General features: G+C 57.3%; 1 protein-coding gene and 1 long non-coding RNA gene across 2 annotated transcripts; one reads left to right on the top strand and one right to left on the bottom strand.

Moving 5' to 3' along the window:
• Positions 1–2,262, bottom strand: LOC143169978 (uncharacterized). Its single transcript, XR_012996982.1, has 2 exons — positions 2,110–2,262; positions 1–430 (listed from the first exon to the last, which is right to left on the bottom strand). It is a non-coding gene; the product is annotated as an uncharacterized LOC143169978 (long non-coding RNA).
• Positions 2,263–2,466: 204 nt separating this feature from the next.
• DENND2D (DENN domain containing 2D) lies at positions 2,467–14,883 on the top strand. The gene is made up of 12 exons (XM_076357848.1): positions 2,467–2,584; positions 6,238–6,422; positions 6,976–7,088; positions 7,203–7,272; positions 8,421–8,498; positions 8,593–8,733; positions 10,666–10,814; positions 10,969–11,146; positions 11,657–11,698; positions 12,078–12,168; positions 12,611–12,850; positions 13,983–14,883. Exons 1-12 carry the CDS (start codon positions 2,530–2,532, stop codon positions 14,042–14,044), a joined length of 1,404 nt encoding a protein of 467 aa, XP_076213963.1. The 5' UTR covers positions 2,467–2,529; the 3' UTR covers positions 14,045–14,883.
• Positions 14,884–16,141: the final 1,258 nt, after the last annotated feature.

Raw genomic sequence — 16,141 nt, 5'->3', positions numbered from 1 at the left:
GAAAGCCAAATTCCAGCGTGTATTCATCAGCACTGGGGCTGCAAGGAGGGGAAAAAAAAAACAAACACAAAACTCCCCGGGCTTGGTTCAGGAAAGCGAAACGACTTTGGCAGCGGCGACAGAGCAGCGTGACGGCAAGTGTTGCATCTGCGGTGGCCGGCAGCCCCGAGGATCCCACAATGTGCCTGTTTGTTGTGCCGGTGGGCGGCTGGCTTCCCGCAGAAAGGAGCTTTCAGAAGGAATATTCAGAAGTTCAACCTCTTTCAGCAGTGCAAGGTTTGCTGGATTGTGCGACGGGCACAAAGGGACAGTGTTTGCTCTGGAGCGGGGAGGTTTTGTGGCTGGGAACATGGCTCTTTTCTTCCCCGCACAGAAGCCGTCTGAGCAGAGTCAAGGCATTATCGAGGCAGGATCGTAGTCAGAGACTTGCCTTAAAGGGAGAAAGCAGAAAATATTTGTGTATATGGGAAAAAAAATCAAAGAATTTGGGGATTTCTTTTGGCTGAAGGCAGCAGCTGTTTTCCCAAGGTGGCTCCAGTTTCCAGGAAAGCAGGGATTTTCCTCCAAAATTGAGGGGGAAAACCCCTAACTTTTTATTTTCTCTTTGTGCCAAGAGGAAATTTCTCCTGTGAACGAGTCCTTTGCACAAACAAACACGCTGCCCTCTCCTCCGGGAAGCACAAGTGCTCTTCCACCCACTCAAGATCAGCCAGAAACCATCCCCCGGACCAGCAATTCTCTGATAACCCCAACGAGGCGGCAGCATCCTGGCCAGGTCAGAGGCACACGCCTCATCGGGGACGTGTTTCAAAGGCATCTGCCAACCCTGCAAGCTGGCGAAGGCCATTTCTCCCGGCTGCAAACCCACCCTGGAGCTCCAGCCCACGCTCGGGGAAGGGAAAGGGATGGGAGGTGTTGCAAAATATGAAAGGAGGTTATTTGGTGTAGAAAATACGGTCTACATCTGCAAACAGCCATGCTCCGGCATTGGGGCTGAGGACTGTGCACAGCTCATCACACCTAAAGTCCTCAGGACCCATAGCTGTGCCCAAAGCCCCTTCTGTGTGTTTAGTTACTGCATAAGCACTGCCTAAAAATGGCAGAGGAAATACTAGGGGTGTGGACAGGCTAAGGATGGGAAAAGGGGATTTTTTTTAATGAGATCGCTGGTTTTAAAGAGATTTTCCTCGTTGGTGGGTCTGGAGCGGTAAAACCGCCCAGCAAAGCCGAGCAGCTCCGCAGGCATCCCGGCTGCGTGCCTGGGACAGGGTGGCCGCCGTATCACAGTGCTAACGAACTGCTCTCCCTTCCTGTAACGAAGACGGATGGCAACCGGCCTCGAGCCCAAGAGTTGGCCGAGGCGCCTCTGAGTCACTCTGAGAGGGGGAATAAATCTCTGCCCGATGGAGAAACGCCAGCCCGAGGGAAATCACAACCCGGTTGGCGTTCCCAAGCAGAGCCAGGACAAGCTCGCGGCCGATGGCCATGGAAATGAAAGCACGGTGGCATCGTCAGGGTGGCTTGGCTGACTCCCCATCACGTTGCAGAGCGGGAGACCCCAAAACCTCCGTCCCCTGGAGGGGACAATTCAGCATCACCCCCGGCCCCGCAGCGGCTGCGCTGGGCACCGTCCCTGGCACCAGCAGGCTCCAGGGGAGAAAAAGTCTTGGAGGACGCAGGGAGGCCAGAGCAGGGCTCGGGCAGGGATGCTGGAGGTTTGGGGCAAGGCGCTTTGTCCCCTGTGGTGCAGGGCAAAGCCACCCCTCTCCCCGGGGTCCCTGCCCCGTTTCCCACCCTACTCTGGGTGCCGGAGTGGGGGTGCCGGGCTGCCTCCATCCCCGGTGCACCCACCTCCCCCTCTGCCCAGGGGTGCCCCTATGCCCGTCCTCCTCGGGCAGCTCCCCCCTACCCGGGCTGTGCCCGGCTCCCCACCGGGATGCCCGGCCTCGTGCACCGGGATGCACCCCCGCTCAGCTCCCCCCATGCCCGGTGCTGTCGGGACGCCCGTATCCAGGTCCCTGTCGGGACCCCCGTGCCCGGTGCTCCCGATATCCCCATGCCCAGTTCTCTCGGCTCCCCCATGCCCAGCTCCTCCCGGCATACCCGTACCCGGGGTGCTCCCGACTCCCCCGTTCCCGGTGCCCCCGGGACCGCCGTGCCCGGGTGCTCTCGGTGCCCAGTGCTCCCGGTGTCCCCGTGCCCGGTGCTCACGGCTCTTCTGCAACCAGGTGCTCCCGGCTCCCCCCTTCCCGTTGCTCCCGGGACCCCCATGCCCGGTTCTCCCGGCTCCCCGTGCCCGGCGCTGCCGGCCCCGCCCCGTGCCCGGGCGCGCCCGCTCCCGGGGCGGGCTGCCCCTGCCCCGGCCGGTGCCAGGTGCGGCCCGGCCCCCCCCGCTCCTCCTCTCCGCTCCTCTCCGCCCCGTCCCGTCCCATCTTCCCCGGGAAAGCGAAAGCGCGGCGGGCGGAAGCCGAGCCCTCCCCGCCGCGCCGCACCGGGGCCGCACCGGGGCCGCTCCGCGCCGGGGCCACCATGGCTTCCATCGGCAACTTCTTCCGACGGAGCCTGCGGCGCCCCGGCCGCAGAGGTGAGGGTCGGGAGGGGACGCCGGGGAGCACAGCCCGGCGCCGGGCTCCGGGAGGTGCCGGTGGCGGGGCCGGTGGCGGGGCCGGTGCCGGTGTCGGTGTCGGTGCCGGTGGCGGTGTTGGGACCGGTGTCGGTGCCGGTGCCGGTGCCGGTGCCAGCCCTGGGACCGCGGCTGCGGGAGCCGACGGCTGCCGGCGGAGCGGGGACTTTCCCGGGCAGCGCAGCGCGGCCACGCCGGGTGGGACCGCCTGTACCGGGGACCGGCACCGGCTCGGTCCCCTCCTCCCCTCCAGCCCGGCCCGTACGCGCTCACCCTGCGGAGCCCAGCTTGGGCTGGTAAGCCCCCGGGGCTTACCCCATCTCCCTTGCTCCATCCTCAGGGGCTTACCCCAGCCCCCGGTAGCGCACCCCATCTCCCTGGAGCACACCCCATCCCCTGGGGGTTCAGCCCGTCCCGGGAGCTGCACCCCATCCCCTGGGAGCCTACCCTGTCCCAAATGAGTCTACCCCATCCCCTGGGGAGGTTTCCAGTCCCCCGGGGGTTTACCCCATCCCAGGGGCAGCTCCACAGGCTCCCTATTATCACATCCCCAAAAGCCTTCCCAGCCCTTTGCCCACCGAGCGCAGCGTCGCAGGGCACACCGGAGCGTGGCATCGCGGGCATCCGCGGGGGCACGGTGCCCCCAAGGCAGGTCAGTGTTGCGGAGCCTTTAGAGGACGGTGCAGAAATTGGTCCTTTGGGATTTGTGAGCTTTTCCAAGATACAGGATGGATCGTCAGGGTTTTCTGGCCTGCCATATCTCAAAGCACAGCAGAGCAGGTTGGGGCAACCTGTGGATTTGGGGGGGCTCACTGCAAGTCCCCCCCACCCCCCCGAGGTCTGTTTTGTGCTGGCTGGCTCTTGCTCTGGGTGCGATACATGTTTTTCCAAGCTCAGCAGAAAAGGTTCGATAAAGCAAAAGCCATTTCCTCTCTGCTGGGGCAGGTGGGCGGCTGCATGGCGCGGGAAGCAGAGCTCCCCTGCAAACCATCGGGCCGGGCCGGGACGTTTTGGCACGCTGCAGCCCGGGAGTTTTCTGGGAGGAAAGAAACAGGTTGTGCCACATCACAACATGGGTCTGAGCACAGCCCTCGGCTGATAAGAAAACCCTGCTCTGGTCGGGGAAGCTGGTTGCACAGCAAAGTGTTTTTTTCTTTTAACGCTGGCAGCCCCGGTGCCATTTCCACATGGGCCAGCGCGCATCGCGGCAGCCTTTGCCTTCTCCGTGCCCGGCAGAGGGAGGGGTGAAAATCCACAGCACCGGCAGCCGCTTTCCATCCAGGAGCTGCGTGAGCCCCCCCAGCCACCTGGCTCATTCCCCTCCTCGCAGAGGACGCTCGTGCTGCTGGGGGGGGCTGTGGGGTGGTCCCCAAGTCTTGCCCACTTGGGCTACGGGAGAGTCGTTGGCCAAAGCTCTTGTGACAGTGGCTTGTGTCCCCGGGACACATGAGGGATTGCAAATCCTGCCGATTTTGGGGAGTGCTGGGACCTCTGATACCACATTAAACCCATCCAATGCTGCATGATGGCTGCACCTTCCAGCCCAGGGATGGAGTATTACGGTCCCAGAGGGATTTAGGCTCTGCCAGCGAGGGCTTTGCAACCAGACCTGGCACAGGGGAGCGCTGCCAGGTGACGCCGCGCTTTCGGCAGGGCTCGCTGCACCAGGTCGCACTTCGGGCAGGCACGTGGGTCCGTCTGCGAGAGGCAGACCTGCAGCCCGGCATGACCAGCCTCCCCGGAGCGGCGAGTTTTACTCGGCTGTTTGAAAATGCCATGGACATGATGCAAATGCAGCCCTTGCTTGAGAGCGCATCTTGTATTCTCTGAAACAGAGGATGGGACTGGGTAGGCAGAATTTAGCTGGACTTTTACCTTACCCTGGCAATCTGTGATGGGAAAACAACTGACACCAGCGTCCAGCGAGGATGGGGGACGCCAGCAGCCCTCCCCGCTGCACAGCATGGTTCCCTGGGGTCCCCCCCGGCAACAACCTCCTGCCCTGGCCCCATAGGTGAGATTGGACTGCTGAAGCCATTGCTGGAGCATCCCAAGGAGGAGCAGGAGAAGCAAAGCGCATCTTGTTGACCTTTTTTCCCTGGCCCGGAGCACCTTGCTGGGCTGTCACATCTGTGATCCCCACCAAGGACAAACCAGAGGTGTCTGCAGCCGGGTCTCATCCTCGGGATGCTCCCGGGCTTTCCCCTGCTGCGAAGAACCTCTTTGGGATGAATTTCACCTTGCCAAGAGGAAGGACTTTGCATGCGGAGGTGGAGCGGCCTCGGGGTGCACGCGGGGGCGGCTTCGCGCATCTCCCCGCCCCGAGCTGGGAAAGGCGTTTCTCATCCCTGGGAAGGGACATCCCATGATGGGACTGTGAGTGTCACCTCCTCGGATGAGCTTTCTGCTCCTTTCAGCTCCTGATGACCTGGAATGGAGGCTGGAAAGGTGTTTCCAAACTAAAGGAAGCAGCTACGGAGCCGGGGGGGATACGTGGGGTGGAGTGTCCACCAGCAATGCTTTCGGAGGAGGATGTTGCGCACGAAGGAGAAGGATGATGAGAGCAGCCGGCCACAGCCGTGCCTTGCCCTGCTGAGCTGCAGCACAACCAAAAGAGCCCAGGGCCAAACTCCAGGGTGCGGGGAAAAATTTCATCCAGCCACACGTTTATTTTCCTGCTTGTTATTCCTAGGAGCAGCTCAAGCATTTCTGTTCCAGCTCCCCGCCGTAATCAGAGCCAGGACCAAGCCTGGGACACTTTCAGTGCCAGGAACCGGGGATTTAGAGAGTCGCAAGTGGCTGCTGGGAGAAGGAGTAGCTGTGGCATGGCCTGGCTGCAGCCTTCTGCCAGCATTTAACCCCTCTCCTTCCCAGCCCTCGGATCTTGCTGCCCCACCATGATCATCCCAGGGCCTTTGGAGATGTCGGCTTGGGCTCTTTTCACTCTTATTTCTAGTTTTTTGGGTTGTGACAGCTGACGCTCCCCAGCTGTCCTCCCCAACCGGCCGAACAAGAAATGGGATGTAATCTCAGGGAATTGCTTTGCTTTGGGAGCTGTGGTTTAGGGAAAACCCTTGAGTATCTCATTTGCAATCAGCAGTTCCCAGGACTGAGGAAATCTGGCGGGGAGAGGTTGGGATTCATCTTGTTGGAGCCTTTGGAGGTGCTCGAACAAGATCTGTGCTGTTTGTTTGCTGTTTTTTCCCCCTAAGGGAATAAAATTAACTGCTATAAAAACATTCCCACACCTTTCCACAGGTGCTTTCTGCAGAGACCATCTGCTCTCCGCCATCCCATGTGCTGGCTTCACTCTGAGAGTCCCTCTGCCCTCCCTGGGATGGGGCAAAGGAGGGCCGGGGGTGTCTGACAGCACTTTGATTTTCTCCAAAAGACTCATAAAAGCCATTTCTCTTTCCTTTCCGTGTCTTGTGCCCACATGTCCCCAGCTGTTCACTGTCAGGGACCAAAACACCCTGTGCACCAGGTCCCGGTTCCCTTCAGCCACTTTGGCCAGTTCATGTGTAGCTCTGCATCTCCTCTCCTGCTATCAGGACACCTCCTGGCCTTTCATTTCACTCTGCTCTGTTTTTTGGGGTGGGTTTTTTTGGCTACAGAAGGAAAAGAGGAGGCCTCTGCTGCAGAAAACAACCCCTCGCGGGTGCCGCAGGGGAAACCAGGAGAGCGGAGCTCCATCCTCTATTCTGCTGGGCAGTTTTTCTTCGAGTACTTGGTGGTGGTGTCGCTGAAGAAGATGTCAGATGGACATTACGAACCCAAGATAACCTACCAGTTCCCAAAGGTATTGAGTCCTGTGTTTCCGGGAAGATGAGTTTTCCGAATTTAGAAGAAAAAGGGATGTTGCTCCTTCCCCATCACTAGAGCCAGGGGAGGAGAACAGAAAAATACCCCGTGTTCTGGAGTCGCAGACCCAAATCCCAGGGCTTTGCCTGCCGTGGGCTGGGGTTGCTGGGACCGTCTGTCCCTGCCTGCAGTCCGAGCCCCGGGCCACAAACCCCCGGAGGAAAATCCTGGGGTGCTCCCTGGTCTCCTGTCCCAGAAGGGGAGACCATGGCATCAAAATCACATCTTGGGGAGGTGGCACATGGGGAGAGCCCCTGTTTGCAGAGGGGCCCCTGGGTGCCTCTGCTTTATTCCACTGTCAGTGCGGTAAAAGAGTCAAAAATTGGATTTTTGGGAGATTCTTGTTCAGGGATGTGCAGGCACTCTCTGCTTCGGTCTGAGCCGGGGGTTGCTTTGGGACACTGCCCTTCCCATCCCAGCCCATTCCCAGCTGAGCCCTGGGGCTATGGGCACCCTCCATCACCCTGACTCTTGGCATCGCTTCGTTCCAGCGTGAGAACTTGCTGAAGGGCCAGAAGGAGGAGGAGGAACGTCTCTTGCAAGCCATCCCCCTCTTTTGCTTCCCCGACGGCAACAACTGGGCCCCTGTCACTGAGTTCACCAGGTACCTGCCCCGCTGCGGGGTCTTGGCTGTGGTTTCCCACCCCGTGCTGTCGTACCCCTGAGGGCTGCGGGCTGGAAGAGCCGTCCCGTCCCCATGCGTTGTCTCTCCTTGCAGCGAAACCTTTTCTTTCGTCCTGACCAACGTGGATGGCAGCAGGAAGATCGGCTACTGCAGGCGGCTGCTGGTGAGCATCCCACCGCCCGTACACCCATCACTGGGTTGGTGGGGGCCGTGCCACCCCATCCCCGTGGTGGGAGACGATGCCTTCTGCCATGCCCAAAGTACAACTCTTGGGGACGTGCCTTAGAAAGCCACTTGCCTTGACAAAGATGACGACAAGCAGCAAGGGGGTGCCCAAAGGGATTTTTTTTTTGAGCTTTCTTCTTGCTGGGGCATCAGTTGGATGCTGGATAGAGGAAAGCGGCATTTACTGTAGCCCAGGGCTGGCCTGAAATGCAACCAGGAGATGCGACGGTTGGGAGGTGCCGTTCCCTGTACTGGTGGTCGCTGCCTCCCCATCAATCTCCCACAGCTTCCCTGGCTCCTTTCCCTTGGCTGCAGCGGTCAGGACGGCTGCGAATCCCACTCGGGATCAGGATGGGGATGCGCGTGCGCCCATCCAGATGCCAAGGAGCCGGGTGCCCTCAGCCCCATCCCCAAAAATTGCTCCTGAACGGTGGCTGCCTTTCTCAACTCATGGATTTGGCCAGCTTGGGGGCTGCGAGGTGGGATGGAGGTCTTCCTTGGCTGCTGATTTACGCACAGCCTGCTTAAATAGGGACATAAAGCCACAGGGCCGTATGCCACGGCTCGGTGACTTGCTGGATCCCACCACCCTTTCATTCCCGGGCGAACCTGCCCACTTCTGTATCCAGGGCTGAGCTCTGGCTGTCTGAACTGGATGTCTGGAGGGCTCAAAGCACAGAGAGCAAACGGACCCAGGATAATCCAGTTGGAAAGGGAAAAAAAGCCTGGGCACTCATCCCATCCCTGTTTCAGTAGGAAGCAGGATTAGCCCCAAGGATGGTGGGGCAGGATATCTTAGAGGACACGTGTCTGGGGGCAAGGAAAGTTTGGGAATACGCCAGAGGGCTTTGCACCAAAATGATTAACAGCTTTGGCATCTGAATTGCCTTCTCCAGGTCCTGGGCACCCTCTGCTTTTACAGCATCAACTGTGTCCTTGGCCTGAGCCCCAGCTCTGAAAAATCCCCCAGTGGGTGACTGAGCATTCTGGGGGGATGAGGGGAGCCAGGGGGGATCTCTGGGGAGAGCGGGGAGCCAGTGCAGTGGGGCTGGGAGATGCTCAAACCCTTCTCCCATCCTCTTCCAGCCATCCGGCCGTGGTGTCCGCCTCCCTGAGGTCTTCTGCATCATCAGCTGCCTGGGCTGCTTCGGGCTCTTCTCCAAGGTAGGGATGTGGTGGCGCCATCTGGCACGGTGGTGGCCCAGGCAGCCAGTCTGTTGCCTGCCGGGGTTTCACAGCTCACTTTTTTCTCCCACAGATCCTGGACGAGGTGGAGAAGAGGCGCCAGATCTCCATGGCGGTGATTTACCCCTTCATGCAGGGCCTTCGGGAATCGCCCTTCCCAGCTCCAGGGAAAACCGTCACAATTAAAAGCTTCATCCCTGAGTCAGGCACGGAGGTTGGTGGGGGTCTCAGGGGCTCAGCGGCACCTCCTGGACTGCTCCGACGTGGGGAGCCCAGGCTATCTCCAGGAGCATCCTCCACACCTGCAGCACCCATGGGTGCTCACTGGAGCAGTGGGTGGTGGGTCGGGCTGCCAGGGGCCTCGTGCCCTGGGAATATGAGTGCCACCTCCCTCCTGGTCCAGGAGGAGAGCAGTAAGCAGTGAGGATGAGGATGGAGCCCATCCACAGGTGATGCTGCCCCATCTTTGCGTCCTTGCGAAGCAGCATCTTTGCAGCTCCATCAGCCTCGAGCTGGAGCTGCCAGCACAAAACCTCCCCGGACGCCGTTTCTTAACACGTCGGCGCTTGCACAGCCTTTACGTCAGAGTGGTGCATCGTGCCGGGGGCCATAGAGCGGGGCTGGCTGCACCCTGCTCGTGAGCTGGCGTTCGCACCTCCGGGTGCAGCATGCGGGGCTGTTGGGGCGCGCAGTGGTGCTGGGGCCATTGCGGGGTGTTGCAGGCTGCAGCTTCCCCTCCGCACCGCAGTGCTCAGCTCTCAGCCTCGACACCCGTCCTAGTTTAGCATCAGGAGCAGGCCGTCGGCATGGCACAGGCGTGCGGCAAGCCTAGGCCTTACCTGCGGAAAGGAGATCCGGTATGGGCACGGTGCCCACGGGGCTCATCTCGCCCACGCACGGCCCAGGCTCGCACAGGCAGAGCCTTTTCTTTTGCTTTTTCCTTCTCTTGTGGCAAAGCTGGCGTGGAAGAAGCGGGAGGATCTGCCGCTTGGCACCTGGGACTGGGCAAAATAACCTCGGTGCTGAGCATCCCAGGGATGCGTCCTGCCAGGGTGGGTTCTGAGAGCAAGATCCCTCCTCTCTAGTGCAATTTAGCAGCTGGCTATCAAATTGCAAGAGATTTCTTCATCCAGGAAGGCTTGTGCAAGGGCTTTGCAGGTTGCTCAATGCTCTGGCTGCGGGCCAGGCTGCAGCGAGCACGGCTGGGGGTGACGGGAGGAGGATTTGCGATGAGGGCATTCTTCGAAAGAGCTGCGCTTTGGGGCTCTGGGCAGGGGCTGGAGCAAGTCGAAGAGATCAGTGAGAAAACAAGAAAAGGGGTGAAAAATAAATCCTGGGTACTGCATGAGCTGGGAGCTGGGGATCGTGCAGGATTTGTGCTGGAAAGGGGCTGCGGAGCCCAGCCAAGCCCTATGCTGCTGGCTGGGAAGATACTGCTTTGCTGGAAAGGTGGCTTGGCACGTGGAGGAAGGGGATTTCCCCCCACCCCCGTAAAGCTGGGGAGAGGGGCCAGGACTGTGTCATGAGCTGCACGGTCCTGTTAACCCTTCAGCGGTCGCCGTCTCGGGGCTGCCCGCATCAGGGCAGAGGTAGCGACCGGATTTGGGAGACTCTTGTCTGGGGCAAAGCCAGCAGAATGGGCAGACCACCTGCAAATATCCATTAGATAATTCAGTATTGGGCCATCCTAGCTAGTATGAGGCAAGCTGGCCCTCCCAGAGAGTCTTTTGAGGAAGTTTTTGTGGGTTTTATAGCAAAAGTCATGCCCTCATCCCTCCTCCCTTTCCTGGAAGCTGCTGCTTACAGATGAGCTGTCAGACGCCAAGGTGGGAGCACTTCCCTGCCTGTCTCCTACCAGGGACTTGTCAGCACTGCAGAAAAGAGGCATTTTGGTTAAAAATCCAGTGCCCCAATAAATAAACACCACAGCACACATCGCCGCTGGCTTCTCCTGCAGCCTCAGCACTGCACAGCCCAAATCTCCAGGCAGGACAAGATGAGGTTTGTCCCTTGCAGAGCGATGTGATGCAGATGCTGCAAACTCGGGGTCATTAATTGCTCCCAGATCACCTTCTCAGGGGGCCAGGGTGGCGCAGGGGGAGCATTGCACCTCCTAAGCCAGGGTTTGGTGGCTCTCCCTTGGCAGCTCATCAAGCTCACGCGGCCCGTGGACGCCCACCTGGAGCACGTGGAGTTTCAGGCTCTGCTCCAGCGGCTCAGCCCCCACCTCATCCTGCACATCTTCGCCTCCGCCGTGTTGGAGCGACGGCTCATTTTCCTGGCGGAGGAGCTGAGGTGAGTCCTGATCTGTTTATTTAAAAATAAAACACAAAAAAAAGCCCCTTGAAGGAGCGCAGGACGTAGCTGAGCTCAGGGTGGGATGTTCCCTCCGAGCAGTGAAATCCTCTTTCCTCGTGCAATGCCACCACGATGGCTCCTTGTCCCACAGCGTCCTGTCGCAGTGCATCCACGCGGTGGCTGCTCTCCTCTACCCCTTCACCTGGGCTCACACCTACATCCCCGTGGTCCCCGAGTGCCTGCTCGACACCGTCTGCTGCCCCACGCCCTTCATGGTCGGCATCCAGATGCGGCACCTGGAGCGGGTCCTGGACCAGCCGATGGAGGAGGTATTTTATCCGGGCGGGGGAAAGCATCTGGATGGAACCATCGGTTAGTCTGTGGCCCTGGGTTTGTGTTGGCTCCAGGGGTGAAGGCTCTGGTTGTGCCCTTTTCCCATTGAGGGAGGCTGGAGACTGGGGCTTCTTGCATGTCCCCTCCTGTTGGCACCTGGGGCAACACCTCCACGTCCCCCTGGGTGCTGCCGGCCACCCCAGGACCCGCAGCCCTGACCCTGGGGGCTCAGGGAGCTGCTGTCAGCCAGGCTGGCTGTTGGCATCGTCCCAACCTTGCAGAAGCAGAGAAAGGCTGTGTGGGAACAAGCCACCGAGCCTGGGGCAAACACGGTCCGTGGGGGGATGCCCTGGTTCCCCTGCCCGGGTCCCTCCAGCACAGAGGGACCGATCCTTCTCCTGCCGCCCTCGTGGGCTGCGGACGCAGAGGTCTGATAATAAAACAGGTGGGAGGAAGCCTGGCTGCCTTGGTAGGACTAAACCTGGTTGCTCTCTGCTCTCTTCCAGGCTCTGATAGTTGACCTCTGCAAAGGGAAGATCCTCCGGGCGGTAGGTCCCCCCGTGCAGGGCATGGGGGTGGGCTCGCCTGGCCTGGGTAGCCCTGGGAAGGGCCCCTTTCCACCCTTGGTCCCAGCTACCTGGTGGATTTCACATTCTGGGGGCAGAGACATCTCGGTGTCACCCATGCAGGGATAATGTCCCGCAAAGGGGTGTCTCCATCCGCTGCATCTCTCTTGTCGTGAGCTGGAGCAGCAGGGTCCGTGTGTCGGGCATCCCACTCCCAGCATCACTGCAGCACCCTGCAATGATAATTAATTAATGAGCTCTGCAGAAAGCCCCACTGATGGGCTGCACTAACCGCTGCCCGCGGCCATCTGAGCCAGGTTCCCACCGGTGCTGGTTGCTTCACAGCCCCGTTGCCTTCCAGGTCGGCGATGAGGAGGAGATCTTGCCCATCAAGCTGCAGAATGAGATGCTGACGTCTCTGAACAGGCACAACAACAACAACAACATACACAGTAAGGGCGTCTCTTTACGTACGGTAAAACAGATGCAAGCTGCCTTCCACAGATGGCCGGAGTCCTCAGTGAAACGTCTTTCCTAAAGAGACCCGGCCTGGGATGTTTCTGCCCCAATTTGCAATAAAATGCAGCCACAGGAGAGAAATCCCTTGGCCTTTCCCCTGTCCTGCGAAACATGAGAGCAGGAACAATTAATTCTGCTGAAAAAGTCAGGTTTTGCCAATATTTGGCCCACAAAGATGCCACCACCCCGGAAAGCAAACACAGCCAGTGCTCCCTCAGTAAAATTAGTCTGATCTTGGTTTACTGGCAGAGGGAGGTTTTAAGCAAATAATTTCTCAGGATGCAGAGTCTGCGAACCAGCCAGGTTAAAATAGGTCCATCCTTTCTATGTTCAGAGGTCCCATCCCCGCCTCTCATGCTCCGTGTCCTCTTCCAGCATCCGAGCAGGTGAACACGCTTGTCTCCGAAGCCTTTGTGCAGTTCTTCGTCCGAACGGTTGGCCACTACGCCTCGCACATCAAGTGGAGTAAAAACGGCTCGGGCACCTTCCAGGAGCGAGCCTTCTGCAAAGCCATCGCCTCCAAGACCAACCGCAAGTTTGTGAAGAAGTTTGTGAAGACGAACATGTTTTCCCTATTTATTGAGGAAGCGGAAAAGAGCAGGATCCCCCAGGAAGGTAAACGGCCCCGGTTTTCCTTCCCTCTCCAGTCGAGTGAGCTCTGCGAAGTCCTGGGCTATTTCGTTAAGGGAAAGAGAGGCCCCGTGCCCGGAGAGGGATGCAGCTCAAGGCTGGGGATGCTCAGGGCAACAAGTAGCACCCGTTTGCTCTCAACAGCTGCATTTCTCTGTCCCTGTCAAGCAATCAAAAAAAAAAATCCCTGGGCTGATTTTAGATCCTGTTGCTTGCCTGGGGAGCGGGCAGGCTTATGGAGAGCTCAGTGTTTAGGCAAATATGCCAGTAGCAGCGCAAATATTTGGCTTGGACGCAGGCAGCAGCTGGGAGCTGGCTCCTGGCTGCGCCGCCTGTGAGCACTGACTCATCTCTGCCACCAGCTCCAGCGCGGACCCGTGGCGGCTGGGTTGGTCCTTTCCCCTTCCAGGGGATTTACAGCGCACGGGGCAAACCATCTCCAGTAGCCAGAGACATCCTGACCCGGGACTTGGCACCCCCGAGGTCTCGCTGCACTCAAGAGTGCAAGAGGGTGCAGTCATTGCGCTCTATCAGCAACTGCCGCGTCGAGCAAAGCAAACATCCCCTTGGACGGCGCCACGTGGCAGTGAGTGGCAGACGGTGCCCGTGGCGGGTCCCTCTCCAGCCCGTCTGCAGCCTGCCCGGGGGACTGGGGGCCCGGCACTGTACCTCGGTTGCTGCTTTCTCTGCCCTTTTAGGTCAGACTTTATAGGGCAGACACGGACCTGGGTCTGCCTGGGGTTGGGAGAGAGGGACGGCACAATCCCAGCTTTCTCATTGTATTCCCAGTCTACGTCACCTTTTTGGCTATTCACATTCCCAGGGTCTCCCACTTTCTCTCTTCCTTGCTGTTAGAGAGGAAACACAAAAACTGAACAGGAGTGAACGCGGGGGTTAAAATCTTACGCTAACCCAGCATAATAAAGCCCATTTTGGGTAGGTGAGAGGGATGGGTGGAATTGCAACAACCCCGATTTCACCTGGGTGCAGCTGTCCGTAACCCAGCACGGTTTGGCCCCCAGGGTGCATACCACTCCCCAGGACTCGGGCTGTGCAGCCCTGTATCCTCCCCAGCCCAAACGCTTGCATTTCACTAACGACCTTTTCTCATCCACAGCATATTTCCAGCAGAAAATAACAGAGTACCACGAACAGAAGAAGCACCGAAGGGACTCCTGAAGTCCAGCCTGGGAACACAGGAGCAGGGCTGGGACTGAGCAGGTCCCCGCCAGCGGCACCACGCTGCGCAGACTCGTCATGTGCCCCGTCCAAGGGCAGAGCACTCTGGACTCTGCTGGATCTGTCTGCCGGTTCCTGCCCATCTGTGACTCATGAGATGCGTGGGCAGCACCGAACACCAGTTTCTACCCTTTCTTTTTTCCTCAGGGCATCATTGCACTGGAAAACTCTTTTGCACAGAGCAAGCAAGCAGGCTGTGATTTCTTTTCCAATCTTGCTAGCAACAGGGACAAACTGCAACTCGGTGCCTGGCCCCGCGCAGAGTCTTTGGCCCCATCAGGACCTCACGCGGCGAGGGAGGGAAGTCAAGGAGCTGGCTGCAGGACAACAAACTTTGTAGAGTAACTGTTAGAGGGGGGGCAAAAAAAAAAAAGGATGAGTAGGAAATAGTGTTATTTCTAATTAAAACAAACCTAGGTTTTGCAAATAAGTAACATCCTATTGAATAAGTTTCCCAGGTTTCTATTATTAACAACTGTTTCTCTTTATTTTCTGTCAAGATATGCTCATTGTTAAATACCGGCAGGAACAGTCGTGGTGGATTTTAGCTGTTTCCTCTATAGCGGCTGTCTGCTTCGTTGGTACCACTTAGAGCCCAGTTTAGCTCTTTAAAGAAACAAAAATATTCTTTTCCAACAGGTTATTTATTTGTGCTGTAAGCAAACTGTGAAGGCCACAGGGCTGTGTTTTGTAGTAGAGGGAAACGGTGGATCAACAGCTTTGGATAGGGAGGAAGTATTTGTTAAATCCAGTAGTAAAACATGTCGACGTCCTCCTTGTTTCTGGTTTTGATGCCAACTTCTTTTAAAACCTTGCAGTTCATTGAAGCACCGTCTCTGAAATGTGATGCCTGCAGCAGATTTAAAGCTAAATTATGGTTCTCCCCCTTTCCTGATGCACTCATCCAGGGAATAAATATTGCAGCAGGGGAAGCTGGTGCTGGCTGTAGATCTGCCTGGTTCCCTCCCAGGCAAACCAGGGCCAGATACTTCTCCCAGCAAGGGCTGGGGTCAAAGGCAGAGCTTCATCCTCCTCTCTGGGATGTTATAGCCAAGCTGCCGTATCACTCAGTACGCACTAGACGTGCACACATGCAGATGTTATCAAAAATATAGTTTAATACAACTTTTGCAGTGGTATTGAATGCCACGGTGAGAGATTTTACATAAACACCAAAAAATGAGCAGGCTGACTGCCAGACAGCTTTCACTTTCAGAGCTATTGAACATGTAACGAAAACAAGACAGATGCAAAGGGCATTTATTTTAGAAGTAACTATTTGTGCAGTGACGCACAAATGTGACAGAAACACAGCTGGACAAAGGGTACAAACTGAACAGCAATGAAACTCTCTAGCCCCGCTGAAAGAAAATTGTTGATTTTTGTTCAGCCCCCATGTCTGTTTGGAGGGGGGAACAAGACTTATTTGTTAGAGGAAAAAAAAAGGGGGGGGGAGGGATTTTTGGCACTGTGGGTATCTTCCCTGGCTCCACAAGTTCCCCCTCATGGGCAGAGAGCGTGTTACAGGTTTAACTACAGGAAATTAAAGGTTAGTGGTCTTTTTCTGTGGGTTGTTTTTTTCATTTAAAAAGGTTCACCTGCCAGCAGAAAATTATGTGTGTGGAAAATCAAGGGCACCTATCAAGAATTGTCCCTTTTGAAAAGACCGCTTGCCGCCTCCTTGTCCTGCTTGTTCATTACCATTTTGAAAACATGCCGACCTTTTTGGTTGTGAAGCGTAACACCGTCTCATTGAGAAAAATAGGAAGTGGACCTTGCTTTGGCAGTAGCTCTTTAGAAAAGAAGAATTAGAAATCACATAAGGGACTGGATTGTGTGGTTGCTTATTTCCTGCCAGAGAAAAATGTAATAGAAGGTTATTCCTTAGCTGCTGAAAAGAAAACAGAGATACACAAAAACTGATCCTTAAATTTAAAAAAAAAAAAAAGTTGTTCAAACGTAGCCAGTGCTACAGATGTCAGCAAGGGTTAACTACAGTGAGTTAGAAGGGTTGGTGCTACCTGCTGAACAAAGAAT

The sequence above is a fragment of the Aptenodytes patagonicus genome, chromosome 22 (genome assembly GCF_965638725.1).
Source record: "Aptenodytes patagonicus chromosome 22, bAptPat1.pri.cur, whole genome shotgun sequence".
Classification (NCBI taxonomy): Eukaryota; Metazoa; Chordata; class Aves; order Sphenisciformes; family Spheniscidae; genus Aptenodytes; species Aptenodytes patagonicus.
The sequence above is the reverse complement of the archived record's forward strand: the minus strand, read 5'-3'. Positions and strand labels throughout refer to the sequence as shown.

Coding starts and splice junctions, on each gene's coding strand:
- DENND2D (XM_076357848.1), top strand. CDS start 2,530: ATGGCTTCCATCGGCAACTTCTTCCGACGGAGCCTGCGGCGCCCCGGC. Junction 8,499..8,592: donor GCTTCGGGCTCTTCTCCAAG/GTAGGGATGTGG, acceptor TTTCTCCCACAG/ATCCTGGACGAGGTGGAGAA. Junction 12,169..12,610: donor CAACAACAACAACATACACA/GTAAGGGCGTCT, acceptor GTCCTCTTCCAG/CATCCGAGCAGGTGAACACG.